The sequence below is a fragment of the Nicotiana sylvestris genome, chromosome 3, assembly GCF_000393655.2.
Source record: "Nicotiana sylvestris chromosome 3, ASM39365v2, whole genome shotgun sequence".
Taxonomy (NCBI): domain Eukaryota; kingdom Viridiplantae; phylum Streptophyta; class Magnoliopsida; order Solanales; family Solanaceae; genus Nicotiana; species Nicotiana sylvestris.
In genome coordinates this window covers 119,505,672-119,526,323 of record NC_091059.1, presented here as the reverse complement: position 1 = coordinate 119,526,323, position 20,652 = coordinate 119,505,672, and the positions used below count along the sequence as shown (strand labels likewise).

Genomic DNA, 20,652 nt, shown 5'->3' with positions numbered 1-20,652 from the left:
CAACACTTATTTCTTTGTGGAGGGGATTACGGAGCCATAAGTACTTCATGTAAACATCGAATTCTGCTACTATCCAAGATAAAACTTATCACAAAGAATACATGCGATTTATCCATGTGTCAAAGTCGAATTTGACCAATATAATAACAATTAATTTTAACTTTTCTTTTTCTCGAATAATTTGTTAGGGAAGAAGAAATAGAGATGAACTTTAATCACCAAAAGGACCACATAAGTCAAAGTTGTATATTTGTAGGTCCAAATCTTCTTGAAAATGTATTTTACCACCGAAAGAAAATAGATAGAAATGGGAATAAAAAGAGAGTTGGTGTACGACCGGCTTGACGGGTTAGTGGGGTAAGATATGAACGCACATTGCGCCACACATTATAGGGATTTATAAATTTAGGGCGAAATACAGAACCGTTTTTTGCTGACTCACCCCAATTCATTATAGGGATTCCTTTCCCTTGTTTTTTAAGCCAACTATTATGTACTAGTACTTAATTTACTAATTTCGATACTATACAAACATTTGAAAGAAAAATTAAAAAAAAAAACCTACAAACATACCCCCACGGAAGAAAAAAGAAGAGGTTTTAAAAGAGGCTCTGCTCTCCCCTGTGACTCTTCAAACTTCATTCCCCTACTTAGCACTGCACACCACTCTCATGTATTTTTAAGGTGTTTTCATACACAAAAAGTAATCTAATCTCTCTCTCTCTATATATATAATCTATACTAAGTAAAACCCCTTCGTTGTATTTTTCCATTGAATCATCAATGGGCTGCCGTTTGTGTTGCATTGCTCTGCTCTTCACTCTTTGCTTCGCCGCTGACCCATATGTCAATTTTGAGTTGGAATATTCCTACATCACCGTTTCTCCTCTTGGCGTTCCTCAACAGGTTTCCCCATTTTCCCCTCCATCTTTTATCTGCATTAACCAACCGTTTTTTTTTTTTTTTTTTTTTTGCTTTATTAACTAAAAAGAATCTTTTCCCTCTTGCTATTCATGAAAGATTTGAGAAAAAGAACCTATTTTTTTTATAATTTTCTTGGGTTATCGGGTTTGAACTTATGTGGTATGTTCCATGGGTTCTCTCTTTTTTTTTCTTTCGCTTTTACCCTTTATAACTGTTCATAATTTTGATGGTATCTTGATACTTTGGTAGATGAAAAAGATTAGGATCTCATTAGAGATACATGTCAGTTTCAATTTCCCCTGATGTAATACTTTTTTAAGATTTGCTCTTTATCATTTGATGTGTAAAAGTTGCAAGGGACCACTTAGGGTCACTATTTGGGCCCCTTGTGTTAGTAAATTTCGGTCCATAGTGGTGATTTTTAGTTTGTGCTTGAGACCAAAATGCTAGAGTTACTTTAAGTTTTGCTATATTTTGGTACATAGAATGGCGATTTTTGTACACATTTTGCTTGTATAGTTTCTATATTCAGTTATATGATTATGAATTGGATGTAAAATTTACTAGGTAATTTCTTACCATCTGCATAAGCTTACCCAGTACTTGTACTGGTTGGTTGAGGTGCGTGCAAGTTGGTTCACACACTACCATCATAAAAAAAAATATTATGAGGGAGTTAGTAGGTACCCAGTGCAATAGTTGAGGTATTCAGTGCAATAGTTGAGGTGCGCGCTCAAGTTGGTCCGCACACAACCGTGATAAAAATAATATTATTATGAATTGGATGCAGTTTTTTCTCTTATTAACATTTTTATGTCTTCTATTTTTACTGAATTATGCTAAAAAACTTATTTAGGTGCTATGCCCAAATATATGCTGTCCTGTTTTCCAATTTTCCCCGAATGAGGGAGAAAAATAAATAGAAAACAGGCTCTGACTGTTGGTTAATGGACTATGATTTGACATATAATTGCAGGTTATAGCTGTGAATGGGAAATTTCCAGGTCCTGTCCTTAACGTTACAACTAATTATAATGTCGTGGTGAACGTGAAGAACAAATTGGATGAAAATCTGCTTGTCACTTGGTAAGTTTCAAGTTATAATCTCAAGCACATTTTCTATGTTTAATAGGAAGAATGACTGTTGACTTATGTGATATTAAGTGTTATATACTTAGGATTTTAGTTGTTACTTTTGAATTTTTGCAGGTCTGGAATTCAGATGCGACGCAGTTCCTGGCAAGATGGTGTTCTTGGTACAAATTGCCCTATCCCTGCTAAATGGAACTTCACTTACCAGTTTCAAGTAAAGGATCAGATTGGTAGCTTCTTCTATGCTCCTTCCCTCAACCTACAGAGGGCATCTGGTGGTTTCGGTTCTTTTATTATCACAAACCGTAACATTATCCCTATTCCCTTTAGTCCTCCTGATGGGGATATAGTGATAATTATTGGAGATTGGTACACCCGCGACCATAAGGTTAGTGTCTCTTCCAGTTTTAGTTCTCTCTTTTAAGCAGTGGGGATTATAAATTTTCAAATTTACCAACTCTGGTTTACTTTTAAATTATAGGCTTTGAGGAAGGACCTTGATGCTGGAAAGCAATTGGGGATGCCAGATGGAGTACTTATTAATGGAAAAGGACCATTTAGATACAACACGACGTATGTGCCTGATGGGATTGATTACGAAACGATAAATGTTAATCCAGGTCAAGCTCTTCCGAACTTGCTAAATAAGTCTCAAAACTTGATAGTTGATTGGTTGCCCTTATACTGGCGCTTTGACAGGAAAATTGCCTGCTTATTATGTTCATGAAATTGATCCGTCCACTTGGAATTGTTTTCTGATCACCTTTAGTTGTATTTATCCTTTGTGTTTTGTAGTAAATGAAAAGAAAACTCACATTAGGGAAGTGATAACAATTTTATTGGATTCTTCTGTATTTTCAACTTTTGTTTTTCGTTTTGAGCCTGTCGAAATTTGAAGTGTGGTTGATGTCATAAAAACATTGCAAGTAGCAGATTTGTGAAAGCTTATATTAAGAACTGGACCTTGTTATTTTACATTATTATCTTATTTGAAAGCAAGTACATTTTTCTGTTTGTTGGTTGACATAAATCTTAATCCTTTGCATATGTCGTTCTGCAGGCAAAACCTATCGGGTTCGGGTGCACAATGTTGGAGTCTCTACTTGTTTGAATTTTAGGATTCAAAATCATAATTTACTCTTGGTGGAGACAGAGGGATATTACACCTCACAGCAGAATTATACTAGTGTAGATATTCATGTTGGGCAATCTTACACATTTCTGGTTACTATGGATCAGAATGCAAGTAGTGATTACTACATTGTGGCGAGTCCTAGGTTTGTAAATCAATCACTCTGGCAGAAAGTAACTGGTGTTGCTGTTTTGCATTATTCCAATTCCAAAGGAAAAGCAGCGGGCCCCCTTCCGGACCCTCCAAATGATGCTTATGACACATCTTATGCACTGAATCAGGCCATGTCCATCAGGTTCATTGACTGTTTCCTTTCCTTACCTATTGATTTCACTATGTCGTTCAAGTAATACAAATTGGTATACTACTTAAGTTGACTAATTTGGCTGGGAATTTGCGATTGTTTCTTTCTATTCAATAATGTGATGCAATGTCTGTAGGCAAAATGTTTCTGCAAGTGGAGCTCGGCCGAATCCTCAAGGATCTTTCCATTATGGTCAAATTAATGTCACAGATGTTTATTTGTTAAAGAGTGTGCCACCAGTGGTAATTGATGGAAAACTTCAAGCTACGTATAATGGGATATCATTTAAAAATCCTGAAACTCCAATAAGGCTTGCCGATGTATACCGTGTGAAGGGTGACTACAAGCTTGATTTCCCAACCAAGCCAATGAACAGGCCACCCAAGGTGGATACCTCCCTTATCAATGCGACGTACAAAGGATTTATAGAAGTCATATTGCAGAACAATGACACTGTAGCACAGAGCTTTCACATGGATGGTTACTCATTTTTTGTTGTTGGGTATAGCTTTTGCCTTAAAAATGTATTGTTCTATTATTTGTACCTTCCCGTCAAGTGAATGTTAATGTGGTTATTTTCCTGTTTGCTGCAGGATGGGTTTTGGAGAATGGACAGAGAACAACAGGGGCTCTTATAATCGGTGGGATGCAATTTTCCGGTCTACAACTCAGGTTTGTTCTTCTGTAGTCGTCTTCACGTATATAGCCCTTTAATAGGTTGAAGGCTTTCGATTACTGTTTTTGCTTTGCTCATTTTGTATCTATGTACCTCTTCCTCTCTCTCTATTGTGACTTATTCGCTTTCCTTTTAGGTTTTTCCTGGAGGATGGACAGCAATCATGGCATCTCTTGACAACGTAGGGGTATGGAACCTCAGAGCAGAAAACCTGGACAGGTGGTATTTAGGGCAGGAAACTTATATGAGAATCATTAATCCCGAAGATCATAGCAACAAAACAGAATTGCCAGTTCCTAGCAATGCTCTCTACTGTGGTGCCCTTGCTTCTAAGCAGAAGTATGATATTATCTCTTTTGTCGCACATATTTTTGGTTACTCTTAACGCACCTCTAAATTGATCATGCATGCATTTCAGGCCACAGAAAACATCTTCAGCGACAACCATATTTAGAAGCTCGGAGATGTATCTTACGTTTATGTTGATATTCTCTGCTGTTATCAGTCTCCTATGCTAGCTTGTGAAAAAACATTGGAATAGCTGGAACCGGGAATTCACTTTCTTGTGGGGAGGAATGTGCTGATAGGATTTATGCTTCTGAATTCTTTTTCTTTTCCTTGAGAAAGTTAATTAACATTAGTTTGCACAGTGTCCCTCCTTTTTCTTTAATTTTTTTAAAAGTTTTGGAAAAATGTGAAGCCAACTAACAAACAGTATTTCGCGGGGGATCCATCATTCTTTGTCTCAATTACTGCATAGCTATTAGTTATGATGAGCAACCCTTTGTGATTATTCTGGTTTGTCCTCTAATTTGGTGTCATTAGCCCCTTTTACTTTGATCTTTTGAGATAAAACTCTTGTACTTATTTTGTTGTCTCTAGAAGCTTTGTTGTGCCTCTCAAGTTATAATTATTTGGTTTTAGGCCTATGTCTGATGGCCTATTTAGCTTGAAAATGGGTCAGCTTGATCAAGCATTTAAATATTTTTGGGTCAATCTCACAGTTTATAGCCATATGACAGTATAGGCCTCGGGTATTTACAACAATGCTAATAAACAGAGTTGCTTCGTTTCTCTATTGCCTTCACAAAAGGAAAAAAGGGGAGAATTGCACCCCTTTATCACCTGGCCCAACAACCCATCAAAAATGGCTCACGTTTGAAGCTCTTACCTAGTGTCGCCCAGGTTGTACATAATCTGAAAATTGCTTTTAACCAGTTAGCCCACCCTTTTTTCTTCGTTCTTCTTCTTCCTGTATCACGCCTTTGCACCCCAAAATTTCTCTACCATTGTTATTCTCCTTCAATTTTTCTTCCAAATTCAATGTTGATAATCACTATTCTGATGAAGAAGTAAACCAATTTGCAAGAGAATTAATTATTTGGAGTCATCAAGATCACTCCCTCCATTGGAATAGGGAGAAATGACTTTATTGTCACGAAAGATTTGATTTCAGAAATTGAGTTTGCCGATTTGTTAGTTATTTGGAATGAGGAGAATTTATTGTCACGAAAGATTCGATTTCAGAAATTGGGTTTTCCGATTTGTTAGATATTTGGAATGGGTGTTGTCCCAATTGATTGGAATCATCAGAGAAGTTCAAAACTTAAATTTCAAGTGATTTGGAGTAGATTTAAGCTAGATTTGAGTTAAATTTCAGAGGATGCCCAAGGAAGAAGAAGAACCCGTGAAGCTCCATTGATAGGATTCATTTGTATAATATGTATAAATAGCATATAATAGTGTATAAACACCTCTTATACACTATTGTATACAAGGTTGATACATTACTTACATGTATTTGGTGAATTTCTCGCATTTTCTTCTTCTTCTTCTTCCTCCTCTTCCTCTCCCTCTTCTTTTTATACACCTATAAACACCTCTTCTTCCTCCTCTTCCTCTTCTTCTTCTTACATAGTGTATTACGAATATTTTCACTACTGTGATTATACGTCTTTATACACTTTTATATAACTATATACATAATGCACCTCTTTATATAAAGTGTATAACATTATATAAAAGTGTATGTCATAATAGTGTATAAACATCTCTGACGAACTTTTTGTACGATTTTCACTTGCAGTTCTTGTATAAAACTAGTCCAAATCTCCAGCAAATGACTTCAAACTTTGTATACAACCTACTTAGACTATTTCTAATAAGTTCAAACAATACCCACTCTAAGTTTCTCACAAAATCATATTGAAAATTTAACAAGATTAACATTAAAGGAGATGAGATTTTAGGTTTCTCGCGTCTGTTTTTGTGTTTTGTAGTTGTGATAGGTATGTATAAACTTGAGGAAAAAAGAGAATAAAAACTCACGAATATTTCACGCATGAAGATATACAAAATCAAGAAAAACGAAAAAAATAATAATTCAGAGAAGTATTGGTTATGGGAGAAGGCACGAATGAGTGTTGACTGAGTGTGTCGATCAATGGTTACACTAAAAATGGGGGAACTGCTTTTTGTTTTTATTTTTGTTTGCATATGATTCTTTTTTATTAATTAAATTAAATATTTATGGGTGGAAAATGAGGATAGAGCTACAATAGGGATAGGTAGGTGACGAAAAAAATGAGGTTGTTATAGATAGAAGGAATTGGAAAATAAAATAGCTTATTGATATTTGGCTATACATTTGTAAACTTGTAATTGTGCTAAAATAGTGCAATGTGAACTTATGGATTGCATTAATCAGTAATTTTGTCAAAAAACAATGCTCATTTAAGTCATACTTTTTAAAATAACAATATCGTCCGGGCCATTAGTCTGGCAAATTGTACGAGCAAGAGTCAAATTAAAGATTTGAACTTTATGAGTTCTAGTTTGGTATTCTATCATTACTAATTTGATATACTGGGTTTTGAAATAAGTTATTTGTATTAATATTGTGAACTTTTTAAAAACGTATACATGCTTCGACCAAATATACTGAGGCCTAGTGTAATTTTGGTAGGGTTGTCAATAGGGTAGGCTTATCCGAGAAATGATACCTCATTCCGCTCTTGGTGGAATTCTTCCAATCCATACTTCCCCTTTGGGGCAGTGGCGGAGGCAGGATCTCCCCCAAATATACTGAGGCCTAGTGTAATTTTGGTAGGGTTGTCAATAGGGTAGGCTTATCCGAGAAATGATACCTCATTCCGCTCTTGGTGGAATTCTTCCAATCCATACTTCCCCTTTGGGGCAGTGGCGGAGGCAGGATCTCCACGAAGGGGGTTCAAACTTTTTTTTTTGTAGCTAGTGGGAATTGAACCCATGACCTTATGTAGATTTTGAACCCCCTTGACCACTAAACTACACTTTTGGATTGTGTTAAGAGTGTTCAAAACTTAATATATAGAGATAAAAAATAGATTTTGCCTTATATATATAGTGTAATTTTTTCGGCGAAGGGTGTTCAATCTGCCCCTGCTTTGTGGTACTAACTCACTCAAAATTTTGGAAAGTGCTTTTATACTTAATCCACCTCTATCATATTACCTCGCCTTTCTTTTAAGCACCAGTTCTTTTACAACAGATACTCTCCCTAATTTGCTAACTAACTTTCAAATATAACCTAAAGTAAAATGCCATTTAATTACACTACACAATAAAAATAAAAAAGTCATACACAGATCATTAGATAGACCCTTCTAATATATTAAGATCCAAAAATACATACATAAAGAAAGGGATATGACAAACGAGCAGGTTAATTCCTTTTACCAGCACATGTAGCAGGAATTCACACAAACAATGAAACAATTAACTACTTTGACCCATGGGCGGATGTGAGTGGCGGTATCAGGTTCATCTGAACTCAATATTTCTGATGCGAAACATAAATTATGTGTAAAATTTTACAAAATTAGTATATATGAACCCATAATTTTAAACATATAATGACTTTAATGCTAAAAACTTTAAAGATTGAACTCATAGAACTTAAATTCTGGATCCATCTCTGCTTTAACCTTCGTACTTCGAAACACTATAAATAAAGTGGAATGGAGGGAGTAACTGAATTACTTAACATGTTAACAAATTATTCTTTGTTCATTAAGACGGATAGTCTAATAGTACTGAAGGAGTCCTAAGACATATATTTTGGTTCAATTCTCATATATTGTTTTCTTTCTTTTCTTATGTCGTAATGTAATAGGAAAACTTGAAAAAAGAAAAATCATTTTTTGTCCGCAATTTTCCTTAGTGGATGCAGAGGCGTCAAATAACTACTCCCTCCTGTCCAAAATAAGTGATTTTTTTGCTTTTTTTTTGTAGTCCAAATTAAGTGATTTTTCCAGATTTCAAGAATTAATTAATTATTTTTTTCCTTACAATGCCCTTAGAGTAATTAATGTTGGAGTATGTGTTAGGAATATTTATGTGAAGAGCTAGTAAATGTTAATATGATCAATTTGATTGTTAATTAATGTTAAAAAATGAATTTCTTAATATGTGTGAAAACAACTAAAAAAATCGCTTATTTTGGATACGAGGGAGTAGCAAATTACTGTCTCCTTAGTGGGGCGTCACTTCGTCGAATACCAAAGTGCTGTGTCCTTTCGTGGCAATTAGTTTTTGTGACTCTTACTCTGTCCCACTAGACTTGGACAGGAATGTGGATTATCTATTACTACTAGGTAAAGTGTTAAACCAACTGTGCTTTATTCATATATCAAAATAAAAAAGAAAACTAAAAAAATTACTCCATAATGAGACGGTATTTTATCCAAATTTATTTGGACACCGAGTTTACAAAAATTTAAAAACTTTTGGTACGTAAATATGTACTTCCTTAGTTTAAGTTTATGTAACCTTTTCGCTTTTCGTGATAATTTGACTAATATTTGAAGCTAGATTGAATCGTATTAATTTAAGATTTTAAAGTTAAAATTTAAATATTTAAAAACTATATGAAAAATGGTATAAGTTGTAATTCTTCTCAATTAATATGGTGGAAAAATATATTATCTTTCTATGAATGATGATGAGAGCAACACATCTCTCTTCATTTAAATGAGTATTGGAGGGGGGGGGGGAAGTCATTTCACTAAGGATAATTGGAATGCTAAAAGTAAATAGTTTTAAAAGAGAAGTATTAGTATTTTTTTGAGTAAATATGTCACATAAATGGGAAGAGGTGCAAAAAATAGTACACCAAAAATTTACACCAGTATTTGATTTCCGACAGTTGTTTATATTCTTACTAGTCTTAGGGTACGCGCTTTGCGCGTGTATACTATATTCGTGACTATACGATTTTGAGAAAATCTCTCTCTATTTTTCTTATATATACCACATAATATATTTGAGTTGTAAAATACAAATTAGAAAAAGTAATCTATCATCACATAAGTCCTCAAATGTCTTACTATTATTTTTTTCTCGTTTGCCTCTGCCAATATTGAGTTAATATTTTACAAGAAGTAATGTATAAAAATATAGGGAGTTACCATTCTTTATAGTGAATCATGAAAAATTACAACTCATTTAGAATATGTTTTGTCTTCTAATGTTTTATTCTTGTCGATTCAAGTTTGCTCTATCTCTAATTTCTCTTTTCACCAATATTTTTCTTATAAAAATAAATTTATGTACCATATGAGTTTTATCAACTTGAAAAATAATTTTCGTATATGAATAGTTTTAAAAGAAGTGAAATGAATTTATTTTTCTATTAATTCTAAAAACTCAAGTATTTATTTAAAAAATCGTTTATTTTTATTCATATTTTAGTATGAAATTGTCAAGAATTTTACATTTTTAACTATAGTTATAATTTATCCAATAAAAAATTATTTTTAAAGGGTAAAATATCTATCTAATATTTTACTTTGGATCATCATATTTGCAGAATTATTAGTGTTATTGACTCTTGTCAATCACGTCTCTTTATCTCTCGTTTAAAGTCTAAATTTTTTTACTATAAGTTCCACATTATTAATGATAGTAAAATTATCATGTACCTTAAGAGTTATATTAGTTAATTATCTTTTTCAACAAATCTTCTTATTCACTGTTTTCTTTCATGGGGTTGGGAAGGATATACTTTTAAAGACTTTGAGGTTTAACCTTTACATCACTAAAATTAGGGAGTATACTAACTTTTCATCACCAAACATTATAAAGAACATTCATAAGCATTATGAAATTAGAAGATGAAGAGAAAATCAAGTGGTTGGTATAAATGGGGCAACTTGGTAAGTATTATATTTTAGAAATATTTATAAAGTTCAAAATATTGGGCTAGGGAAATATATATATATTTTGAGTTGCTACATATTAGTAGTTTTTACTTAGTTAAAATATAGAAAACATTAATGATCAACCTATTTTTAAAATTTCAAACTCCTAAATATTAGGATTTCAAATTTCTAAGTATTAGAAAACTAACCTAAATAACAATTTAGTCCATTATGAAATTAACAAATAAAAGGTAAAAAGTGAACGATATTATATCCAAACGATAATTTCTTACTTATTCTTTGTTGACTTTGTTATTTTTGGTTTCCTTGTTCGTCGTTTATATCCAAACTCATTTTTCTCATTTGAACTGATGATATAATAATTTTGATCAAATTTTTCAACTTAAAGAGAAGATAATATATCTTGATATTCTCGATTATTCTTTGATCCAAAGAAAAATTATTAAAGTGTGTGCAACTTAGTTTGGTGATATTCAATATTCACAATTGTTATTAGATCTTGATAAATAAAGAATTGAATTAAAATTTTTTCTTTACTTCTTAGGATATGAATTTGACTAAAGATTATTTTACGCAATTCAGATAAGAAAATAAGTTATATAAGTTAAAATTTTGTTTGATGTTGAATTTCTAAATATTAGAACTCCCTCCGAATAATCCAAATAAATAAAGATTAATAGCAAAATGTTAGTTAATTTTAAAATTTTAATGTTATAATATAATTTGAATGATATAATATCTGACATAAAATATAACTTACATGTTATCCATCATTAATGATTAAAAGATTTACATTAAAAATAGCAAATTTATAAGTCAACTTAAACTCGTTGCGCACATGTAAAAATCTGGATTAACATTGAAAAATGCTAATGATTCCTACAAAAATTAAAACGAAGGCAGAAACTTGCAAAAGTCTTCTTTTATAATTCTAAAAGTGTTAAAACTTGTAAACATGAAAGAGTCAAATTTGAGGAAAATTGTTACACGATTTAAATAAGGAAAAATATTTATAAGTAAAATTTTACTCAATTTAGATCCTAAATATTAGGAGTTTTTAGATACCTTCAAGGAAAAATATTTAATAAATAAAATTTAGCTTATCTTAAAGTCCTACATATTAGGTAAATAATTAAACTACAATTACAATTTTGTCCAATATAAAATTTATTTTTAAAGGGTAAAAAAGGCGAACGACATTTCGTTAAGGGCCTTCGTGCTTTTAATGTAGCATAGATTTATAGGCTAAGTAAGATGTGCTGAACTTACTAAAAATTGATCAGTTGACTATCAAAAAATGGATTAATCACGGAAATATTATTGGACGCAGAAATATTTACTCTCAAATTAGTGTTTATTACATTTCTTATGAGAAGAGCAAACGAAATTATGAATGCAGGACAAAGCCATTTATGGAAAAGAGCATAATAATTAAGAGTCACATGGGAGTTGTAAATGATGTTAACTTAATTTACACACAAAACATAACTTCCAAAAACCTTAATTATGATCCCCAGGTGCTCATCATCTTCATGTCATGCGTATACACACCAATGTTTTTGACTCCTAGAATCCGCACTTTTTCAGACTTAAGATAATTCTTCTTTTCATCCTAGGATACCATTCTATAGTATTGATTGACATATATTACTGTCCTCTCTCGGTCAATGAGTTGGGAACATACTTAATGAGTATGGAATTTTTTTTACCTTTGCTTGAAATTATCAAAGCCATTTCCCAATTAGTCCCACCTTTTCATGGTATTTAATCCACAAGATTTTCAACAATCAACTCTAACTTCTCTTCATTTTTCTCTTGGTTCATCAGTTCAGAGGATTTCTAGCTGATGCATGTTGAGAAAAGGTTTTTGTAAGTATCGTTGTCACTATCTTGCTTAACCTCTTTTTTTCCTTTGGTATATGTATATATATATATTCTTAAGGATACTGTTACGTTCTCGTTTTCAAATTTCAACTCTGAGGAGATATTTGGTAATTAAGCAAATATACTTTAGAAAAAGGAACTGAGACTGAGAACAAGTTTCACCGTTTAAGTATTTGCTTACATCTGCATGTCAACATGTTGGAAAAAGACCATCTCATCCTCCTCTTTTTTCTTTCTAGCTTCTCCCAGAAAGGAACAGAGGAATACCTTTTGTTTGATACGAAAGCTTCTACTGTTGTTGTTGTTGGTTCTTTTGTTTAAATTCTATGCATGCAATATAAAATTGTTACACAATCAGCTCAGTTTAAAAGTTAGTTAATAATTACGGGTAATTAATTCTTTATGATAAATATTATTTAGTACAAGTTATTGTAAAAATATCTTTAGAATCTCCACGATGGGTTCAAAAAAAATTGTAGCTAGTGCGAATTGAACCTATAACTTTATAAAAGTTTTGAACCCCCTTGACCACTAAACTACACTTTTGGGTTGTGTTAAGAGGGTTCAAAACTTAATATATAGAGGTAAAAAATCAGATTTTGCCTTATATACAGTGTAATTTTTCGGCGAAGGGGCTCGGGTGAACCCCTTCAGCCCCCCTAAATCCGCCCCTGCTTGCTGTTATAGATGGATTTAATTGTTCTTCAAGCTACATAAATGTCCTTTAGAGGTAATAGTACAGTGGCATGCATGCATAACTTGGACTTCGAGTCGTGATCTTTCGATCTGGTAAATATTTTCAGAGTATTACTAGATTATTTTCTTTGCTGTGAAGACTGAAGAAACAACAAGTCTTTAAGCAAAGCAATTGCAGTTCAAGCTGCCAAGAGTACCGATGAACCGGATAAGTCTCACCTTCAAAGTTACGTAATATATTCATCCGCTGATGGACCGCAAATTAAGCCGGAACAATAAATCATTTTTCTTTTCCAAAAGAAAAAAAAAAATTAACCAAAGACAGACTTAACCTATAAGCAATGCATGTTTATAAATGCTTTACCCATATATAATGGAGTGCCATATATAGTTAAACTTTAATAAGGAAAATAGATCTACTTTTTCTTAAAAATTTTGAAATTGGGTTTTTTTAAAATAAAATAAAATTATATATAAGGGGGTAGGAGAAGGGAAACGGGTGAAAGGAATTACATAGAGGGGGAATTGAACTCTCACAGACAAGGTGAAATTTAGGTAGCCAACCTATTGAGCTATGATTCCCCAAATTGGTATTTAATCAGCTCTAGAAAGTACTTATGGGTTGTCTTTTTGACACCATATTGCCAAGTTAATTAAGCCTTTTCCGACTTTAGGCTTGGAACTCAATGGTCCAGTTTAATTTTTACCCCTTACTTAGCTTGTGGATACAAAAATTTTGCTAAAGTAAACCAAGAACTGATATTGGAAATTACTTTCCCATTTAGGACCTTTTGGAGTTCCTTTAACTGGATGAATACCAATATAAAATAAATTCAAAAAATAAAACACGGATATTATTATTCTAATATCACTACATAATGTAACATTTAAACACATTCGAAATATCCACTGGTTTACATAACCAAAGCAGTAGCTATCATACCATAACATCGATAGCCATGCCTGACAAAATGAAAATGCTTCAATTACATCTCAAGCAGCTAATAAAGATGGCTGCATATATAATTCACCTATATATTCTTTCATCACCAAGCGGTTAATTCATTTTCTCTTAACTTAATATTAGTGGAAGGGTCATATATATAGTCTTTCTTAGTAGTATTATTATGTACAAATAATACTTGTTATTTAGTCAACAAAGAACTGTACTAATTCCTATGATCAATATGTACTTGTCTTAAGTAGGAGGAGTTTAATTCACTTCCACAGATCAATTTGAGAAGAGGAGGATGCCGTTGAAGTATTTTCCGTAGCTGCTTCTAATTGCTTGTTCAAATTTCTGACCATATTCAAATTTGAGTCATCGGCAGCACCCTGCAAGGTATTTGAGTAATCATTTTCCTTGGAAACCTCCTCTTGGCTAAGTTGAGAAGCTACAAATTTGTCAAGCACTCGCCAATCCATCACTTGATCATCTCCAGCTAGTTCATTAGTATTGGTACTAATATTGTTGTTGTTTCCATACTGATGCACATGATTATTAACGTTAATGGCAAACACTGGCATTGAACTGCATGGAGGTGGTGGAAGAAACTTTGGGCTTTCTAAAAGAGGAAGTTGAAGAAATTGCTGCTGATGATGATGAGGAGGAGGAGGTGGGATTTGGTAATGCAAAGTATCAAGCTCCTTCTTGCAAGGGTAATTAGGATAGTGGTAAGTGAGGCCAGACTGAGAGTGTTGTTGCTTTGGGGAGTCCATGAATGAGACTTGATCATGATCGTACCATATTGGTGACTCGTGTTCACTTTCTTTCCTCATTGTTGCTATTCTCTTCTTGAACACTCGGCATACCACCCATCCTTCTTCCTGTGGTTGTTTTAAGAACAATCAATGAGTGGTTCAATTCAAGAAAGAGTTTAATTTTTATACATTTAGAGGGTGTTTGGATTGCCTTTTAAGCTAGTCAAATCAGCTTTTAAGCTCTTTTCAATTTTTTCTAGTGTTTGACAAAGTTAAAAAGTGCTTACAATAAGTTTAAAATTGATTAAAATAAGCCAAAAGCAATAAGCTGGGCAACCACAACTTATTGTTGCTTTTTGGCGTAAAAGTTATTTATGCTGGAAAACTACTTTTTTAAGCCAATCCAAACGAGTTTTTACACTATCAGGTCGTCTAACTAGTATTCCATTCTATTCAATTTGTTTGAACCTTTTTCATGTACGAGGGTCAAATTAACTATTTTTCAGACATGAATTCTTTAAGTTCTTTGAAATAAAGTTACTATATAGGTCAAAGAAGATTTTCTTTGATCATATCTTTTGCAAACACTTCTTAAATATATTGTATTGCTAACTATATTGTGACTAATACTTTTACATAGTTCCTAAATATGTTAAATTCCATTTTAAAAAAATTAAAAAATTTAAACCGAAAATTAGTCAGTTTGACCCGTATATTTAGAACTACATCACATAAAATGGAATGGAAAGAGTATTGCACAAGTCCAAACAATCATTTGACTGAGTAGCTTATTTAGTGAAGTTATAGGTTTGATTTTCTTAGGAGGACTTTGCATGTGGTCAACCAAAAAGACATGTAAAGCATAAGGTTTGAAACTATAAAAAGTAGAATAACTCGCCTGAGGGGCACCATTTGGATCAGTCTCAAGTCGGTATTCATGCATAATCCAGTCAGATTTTTGACCATTTGGAGCCCTCCCTTTGTAAAACACCAAAGTTTTTCTCATGCCAATTAAGTCATGCTTGGAATAAATAGCTTTGTCTCTTCCTGTTGCTTTCCAGAATCCTGCTGCTGTTGCTCTATTTGTTCTTGTACCAGTTGGATATTTTTTATCTTTGTGGCTGAAGAAGTACCATTCATTCTGTTCCTCCGTCCCTATTCTGCATAGTTCTATATTCAAAGAATTTCTCCCCGTTACATCATTTATTTTTTGAGTATATGAGTTATTTAGTTTTTTTAATTATATCTTAATAGTAGTACCTTGAAGATCCCATGGTTCAATCTTGTAGAGGTCCACATCATTGATAACACCTAGGTCAATCCTTCTGGAAGTAATTTTTTTCCTGAGGTAATAATCTACAAGTTCTTCATCAGTTGGATGGAATCGAAAGCCAGGAGGAACATGTGAAAACGAATTCATGATCTTGCAATCAAACCTGTAATATTCACAAGAATAAAAGAATATCAGCTTTCAGTACTTACATTGAAAGCTTGGTAAGGAGATCAAAATGCAGACTGAAAGTTTCTATCTAGTTTCTGATTATGAGATATTTAGTGGAGCACAAACAAATATGAGTCGCTTAGTTTCTTGATCAACCAAATGCTTGGAGAAGTATGAGATTGCTGCAAAATAAATTTGGAGGTCGACTCCTTGTTTCATTCAACTTGGGCATGCAATTAATTAAATCTCTTAATAACACCACTCCTATTCTTTTCGAAATGTAGAGAAAAAGGTGTATATGTTATATAAGTGATCCTAATTTGATAAAATTGTCCATAAAATATCAAAAAAATTATCAGGATTTGCTACTATATCTGGTCGAACAATTACCATATGGTGTGTGTGTGGGGGGGGGGGGGTGCCTAGTTCTATTTGATTCCAATTATATTCCTTTTCTTTCAATTTAGAGGACACATTTTCCTTATTAGTCCGTTCCAAAAAGAATGACACATTTCTATAATATACATATGAGAATGACAAATACTTCATCTAAAGAAGCATACGAGAAGGACAAATACTTCACCTGAAGTCCATAAATGCTAAAGTAGTTTAATCTCATATAAGTTTTTCTTCATAAGGCTAAATTATATAATGCTATTTTTCAATGAATTAGTGTTTAAAAAAGAAGTGGTCTCGGGTAGAAAACCATCAGGGCATTTTTCAGTAGTGGATGTTTAATTCTGCAAAATGAGGTGACTTAAAATTTTCTAAACAATTAGAGAAGCAGACATTAATTACTCTTTTGCTTTCAGCGTTTGGCTAGAGATAGACAATTTACTTTATTCTTTTGATTTCTCGAATCATCTTCGACCAAACTGCAGTGCTGTTATTCTCAGTATCTACTTACAACATTTCATCGACACATTGAAATAAAAATCGCTTATCTTAAAAGATTCGATTAATTTCCAGCAAACATTATTCAGATCAAATACTATTTTGCTTCACTCCTCACACTGCAAACTGCTTGGACTACACATTAAGAAAGTCCAACAAAGACAATAAACAAGATATAATGTCGAACTACATGGAGAAAACGAAAAAAGAACATTGAGAAAAGGGAAATATATAAAACAGAAAATTAGATACTAGTAGTTATTTACAATGAAGTATAGAACTCCTTTAAATTCAACATGAGAAAATGTTTGATTGAAATAGATTGCTTATTTTTTTGGAAATACTTTATTGATTGTTTACATCGAGTACTCTACGCTTCTTAAGGATAGTTATAATCTAATCCAAGGAATGACATGAATATTTTCAGGTCCACATTACTGTCCTTTGACTTTATTTTGCGTACAGGTCAGAAAAAGAATAAGGAGGATGAACTCTTAATAGCCTAGTACACAAATGGGACTATTGCTATAAGTCTATAAATCTCTATTTCCGGAGTAGTAGATTAACCAAAGAGAAATCAAGGATTAATATAGCTATTATCATTTATCCCCATCTCTAAACAGATTATTATGAAGCATATGATAGTGTAGGAGTAACAAAATAATGACTCTCATCATTTAGCGTGTGATATCAGCGGAGACACATGAATGAGTATTTCTTATCACAAGATTACTAGTCATTGTGTGGAGAAACCAACAAGCAAATTCAACTCTTAAAAAACCCACAGAAAATTGAAAAGACCACATTAACCAAACAGTTAGCTAATTCCTGCAAGCTAAGAGCACCTATTAGAACTTAATTATAAGCTCATTAATAGACACAAATCACTTATAACACATGACTGGCTAGCATAGATTTTGTTTAAAAACAAGCTTAAAGAGATAAAGGACAAGATCTCACAGGTGGAGCAAGCCTTAATTTTCAAGTGCACAGATCTGAGCAAGGTCAATTTTGAGCAGAGAAGAATAGGGTTTTATTCTTTTCTCCAAGTCAAGAGAAGGGTCCAAGAACATGTAAAAGACAAGAGACAAGACAAGACAAAAAGACTAAAATAGATAAAAGAGGAGTTCAAAGTTCAATCCTCGGGAATTGTGGAACTCGAAGTTGTCGCTCGGACCAGATCCCGAGGAGAGGAAAGCTAAGAAGATGACAAATGAACGAAAATGGAAAAGGGCTGAAGGGAATGGAAAAACGATGAACTAATAGGGTTATATAAAGCCACTCCACCCAACAAATAGAGAGAAAGAAAAAGCCCTAATGATGAAGGATAATATTTTTAATAGAGTAGTAACTAGCTAGTGACAAGAGCTCAAAATTTAATTGATCATATATGGTGTCATTTTCTGTTTCTCTATTTTTTTGTTTTCCATTTGGTGTTCGGTATCTGCTTTGAGGCTGGACTAATCCTATTTCAAGTAAAGAAATCTCTTTTTAGGGTAAATCGCTCCCTACAAGAAATAATATCATATCCATAAATCGAAAAGTCGAACCTAAAGCTCTAATTAAGGATAGAGACATATTTACCACCCCACCACAATCTTTAATGGTTATTTTCTGTTTCTCTCACTTAGCAGAATTGTTGGGAAAGCTTTTGGGCGCCAAAAAAGGTGGCAAAAAAATTGGCACACAGCGTGTGGGCAACTGCCATCTCCACTCACCCACCATTGATAATGACTTTCTTATCTTTTTCCTTTTCTTTTAATTTCTTGGTTGTTTTTAGTTATAGTCATAGAGAGAATAACATGGAAGAGAATATTTTGTTTCTGTTTGAATGTCAAAAAGAGAGAGGAGGTAATGAAAACAGTTCTATGATAAAGAAATGAGGGTAAACGGGGGATGTCAAAGAGAGTAATGGCACCAGACCAATCAGCTTAATTGAATTTGCACAGATGATCTCCCGTAAGACCCTACAAAAAGGAACCCTAGTGAGATTGATTAATTCAAAATATGCAAGTAATAAAATCTTATCTTGGTTTTGTTCTTTTACAGAGGTGACGTAATGGAACAAAATCTTCAGGGAAAAGAATTTTAAGATTGGACAATATTCTCCTCATGTCTAAAAGAGGTAAATAAAAGGTGGCCCAAACAATTCAAACCATGGTCATTCTCCCTAGTCTCTACCCTTTCTTGTGAATTACTGAAAATACTGCTTACTTGGGACCAGCTGACCAACGAGCTAACCTCTTTTTTTTCGGGGGTGGGGGGTGGGTTTCCCACCCAGTATCCGTTACTTGCATTGAGACCTAACTAAATCAAATTAATTCGCGTTGGAAAATCTTACATTGAGGGGTAAAATGATCCCTAACAAATCTGACTCTATATTTAGGATTCAAATCCGAAACCTCTAGTTAAAAATGAAGGAATACTTACCATTCCACCACAACTTGGTGGACCTCTTGTTCTCACTAAAGACATTTCATGACTACTGAGGCATCATTTCTCTATGTCCAAATTTGCTTTACTTTTCTCTTTCATTTCTCTTTTCTTCACCTTTTAGGTTCTCCCGTGGATGGGGTTTTGTAACTGAATGCTAAAAGTTTGGACCTTTTCTTGTTAAGTTTGAAGATTGATTTAGTTGTATGAACAAAGCGGCAATGATTCGACTTAATAACCGATAGAGAATCATAACGACGGGAGTCTGGTAATATAATTATGGATTTAAGCTCTCTTTTTTCCCTTTTTCAAGTTTGAAGTTAAACACCTCAACTAATTTACTACTAATGAATTCCACCTTGCTAAAGAAACCAGCTTAAGCTATAATTATTAAAGTGTACCAACAAAAACAAAATTTGTATATAAGTCTCTCTAGAATGTTTACGAATCTTTTTAAGGATTAATTCCAATATTCTGTTGGTATGCAGTTAAAAGCAGAAGAAGAGGGAATGAAGAAATAAGCAGGCCGGAGTAGATATTTGGTTCCAAGTTGAATTAGCGTATGAAATATATAAATGTACGAGACATGATTGAAGTGTCGCAGATTGTTGTTGCCCGTGACTAATACGCTTCCTACACCACCACCGACTGTCATCATTATACAACTCTCTCTATATGGCTACTTAATTATATATGAGTATCATATATGTAAACCTAGACTGTTTCAGCTGATGGAGAGTCGTACGTGAAACGGAGCTTCAAGCCCGTTCCAACAGTTTGTAATTTGGCCGTTCCGCGTTGCTATATATGTACCCTAAACTTATTGCCCTCATAACTATGGTATTGACAAAGTAAGATTTAGAAAAATAGGGAACCATAATTATGCTAAAAATCACGAAGACATTAATGAGGTCAGAGAATTCCTTCTTGATCAGGTGAAGTTCTTGTGATTAAAAATCGTGAAGAACAAGTTTGGCGGTTTTTGGTATAGTTCAAAATGTTTTACATAGAAAATAATCTGTGGCTAAGTTTTATATGATTTGGATGATACATACATGAGAGAGAGTATGGTGTTCTAGCGATAATTTTAACTGGAAAACACATTGAAAAGGAAAAACATGTTGGCTAGTTAAGCCAAGTAAATAGTAATGCGGCGGCTTGAGCTGGTAACGAGAAGGAGAGAAAAACGGGGAAATGACAAATGGGTGGAAAGCGGGACCCAGTGGAGGAGAAATGATGGGGGTGTTTGGAGCCCGTTCACGTTGCGGCTCTACA

General features: G+C 33.3%; 2 protein-coding genes across 3 annotated transcripts; one reads left to right on the top strand and one right to left on the bottom strand.

Moving 5' to 3' along the window:
* Positions 1-526: 526 nt before the first annotated feature.
* On the top strand, positions 527-4,939 carry LOC104223988 (monocopper oxidase-like protein SKS1). The gene is made up of 9 exons (XM_009775533.2): positions 527-906; positions 1,901-2,010; positions 2,134-2,404; positions 2,498-2,636; positions 3,077-3,443; positions 3,589-3,954; positions 4,046-4,124; positions 4,265-4,467; positions 4,547-4,939. Exons 1-9 carry the CDS (start codon positions 784-786, stop codon positions 4,644-4,646), a joined length of 1,758 nt encoding a protein of 585 aa, XP_009773835.1. The 5' UTR covers positions 527-783; the 3' UTR covers positions 4,647-4,939.
* An 8,826-nt stretch (positions 4,940-13,765) lies between these two features.
* LOC104223990 (NAC domain-containing protein 7-like) lies at positions 13,766-18,179 on the bottom strand. Of its 2 annotated transcripts, XM_009775535.2 has the most exons (4): positions 17,905-18,179; positions 15,870-16,045; positions 15,508-15,779; positions 13,766-14,735 (listed from the first exon to the last, which is right to left on the bottom strand). In XM_009775535.2, exons 2-4 carry the CDS (start codon positions 16,027-16,029, stop codon positions 14,127-14,129), a joined length of 1,041 nt encoding a protein of 346 aa, XP_009773837.2. In that variant the 5' UTR covers positions 16,030-16,045; positions 17,905-18,179; the 3' UTR covers positions 13,766-14,126. The 2 variants fall into 2 exon arrangements, with proteins under 2 accessions (XP_009773837.2, XP_070024690.1); XM_070168589.1 differs by lacking the exon at positions 17,905-18,179 and having other exon boundaries at positions 15,870-16,215.
* Positions 18,180-20,652: the final 2,473 nt, after the last annotated feature.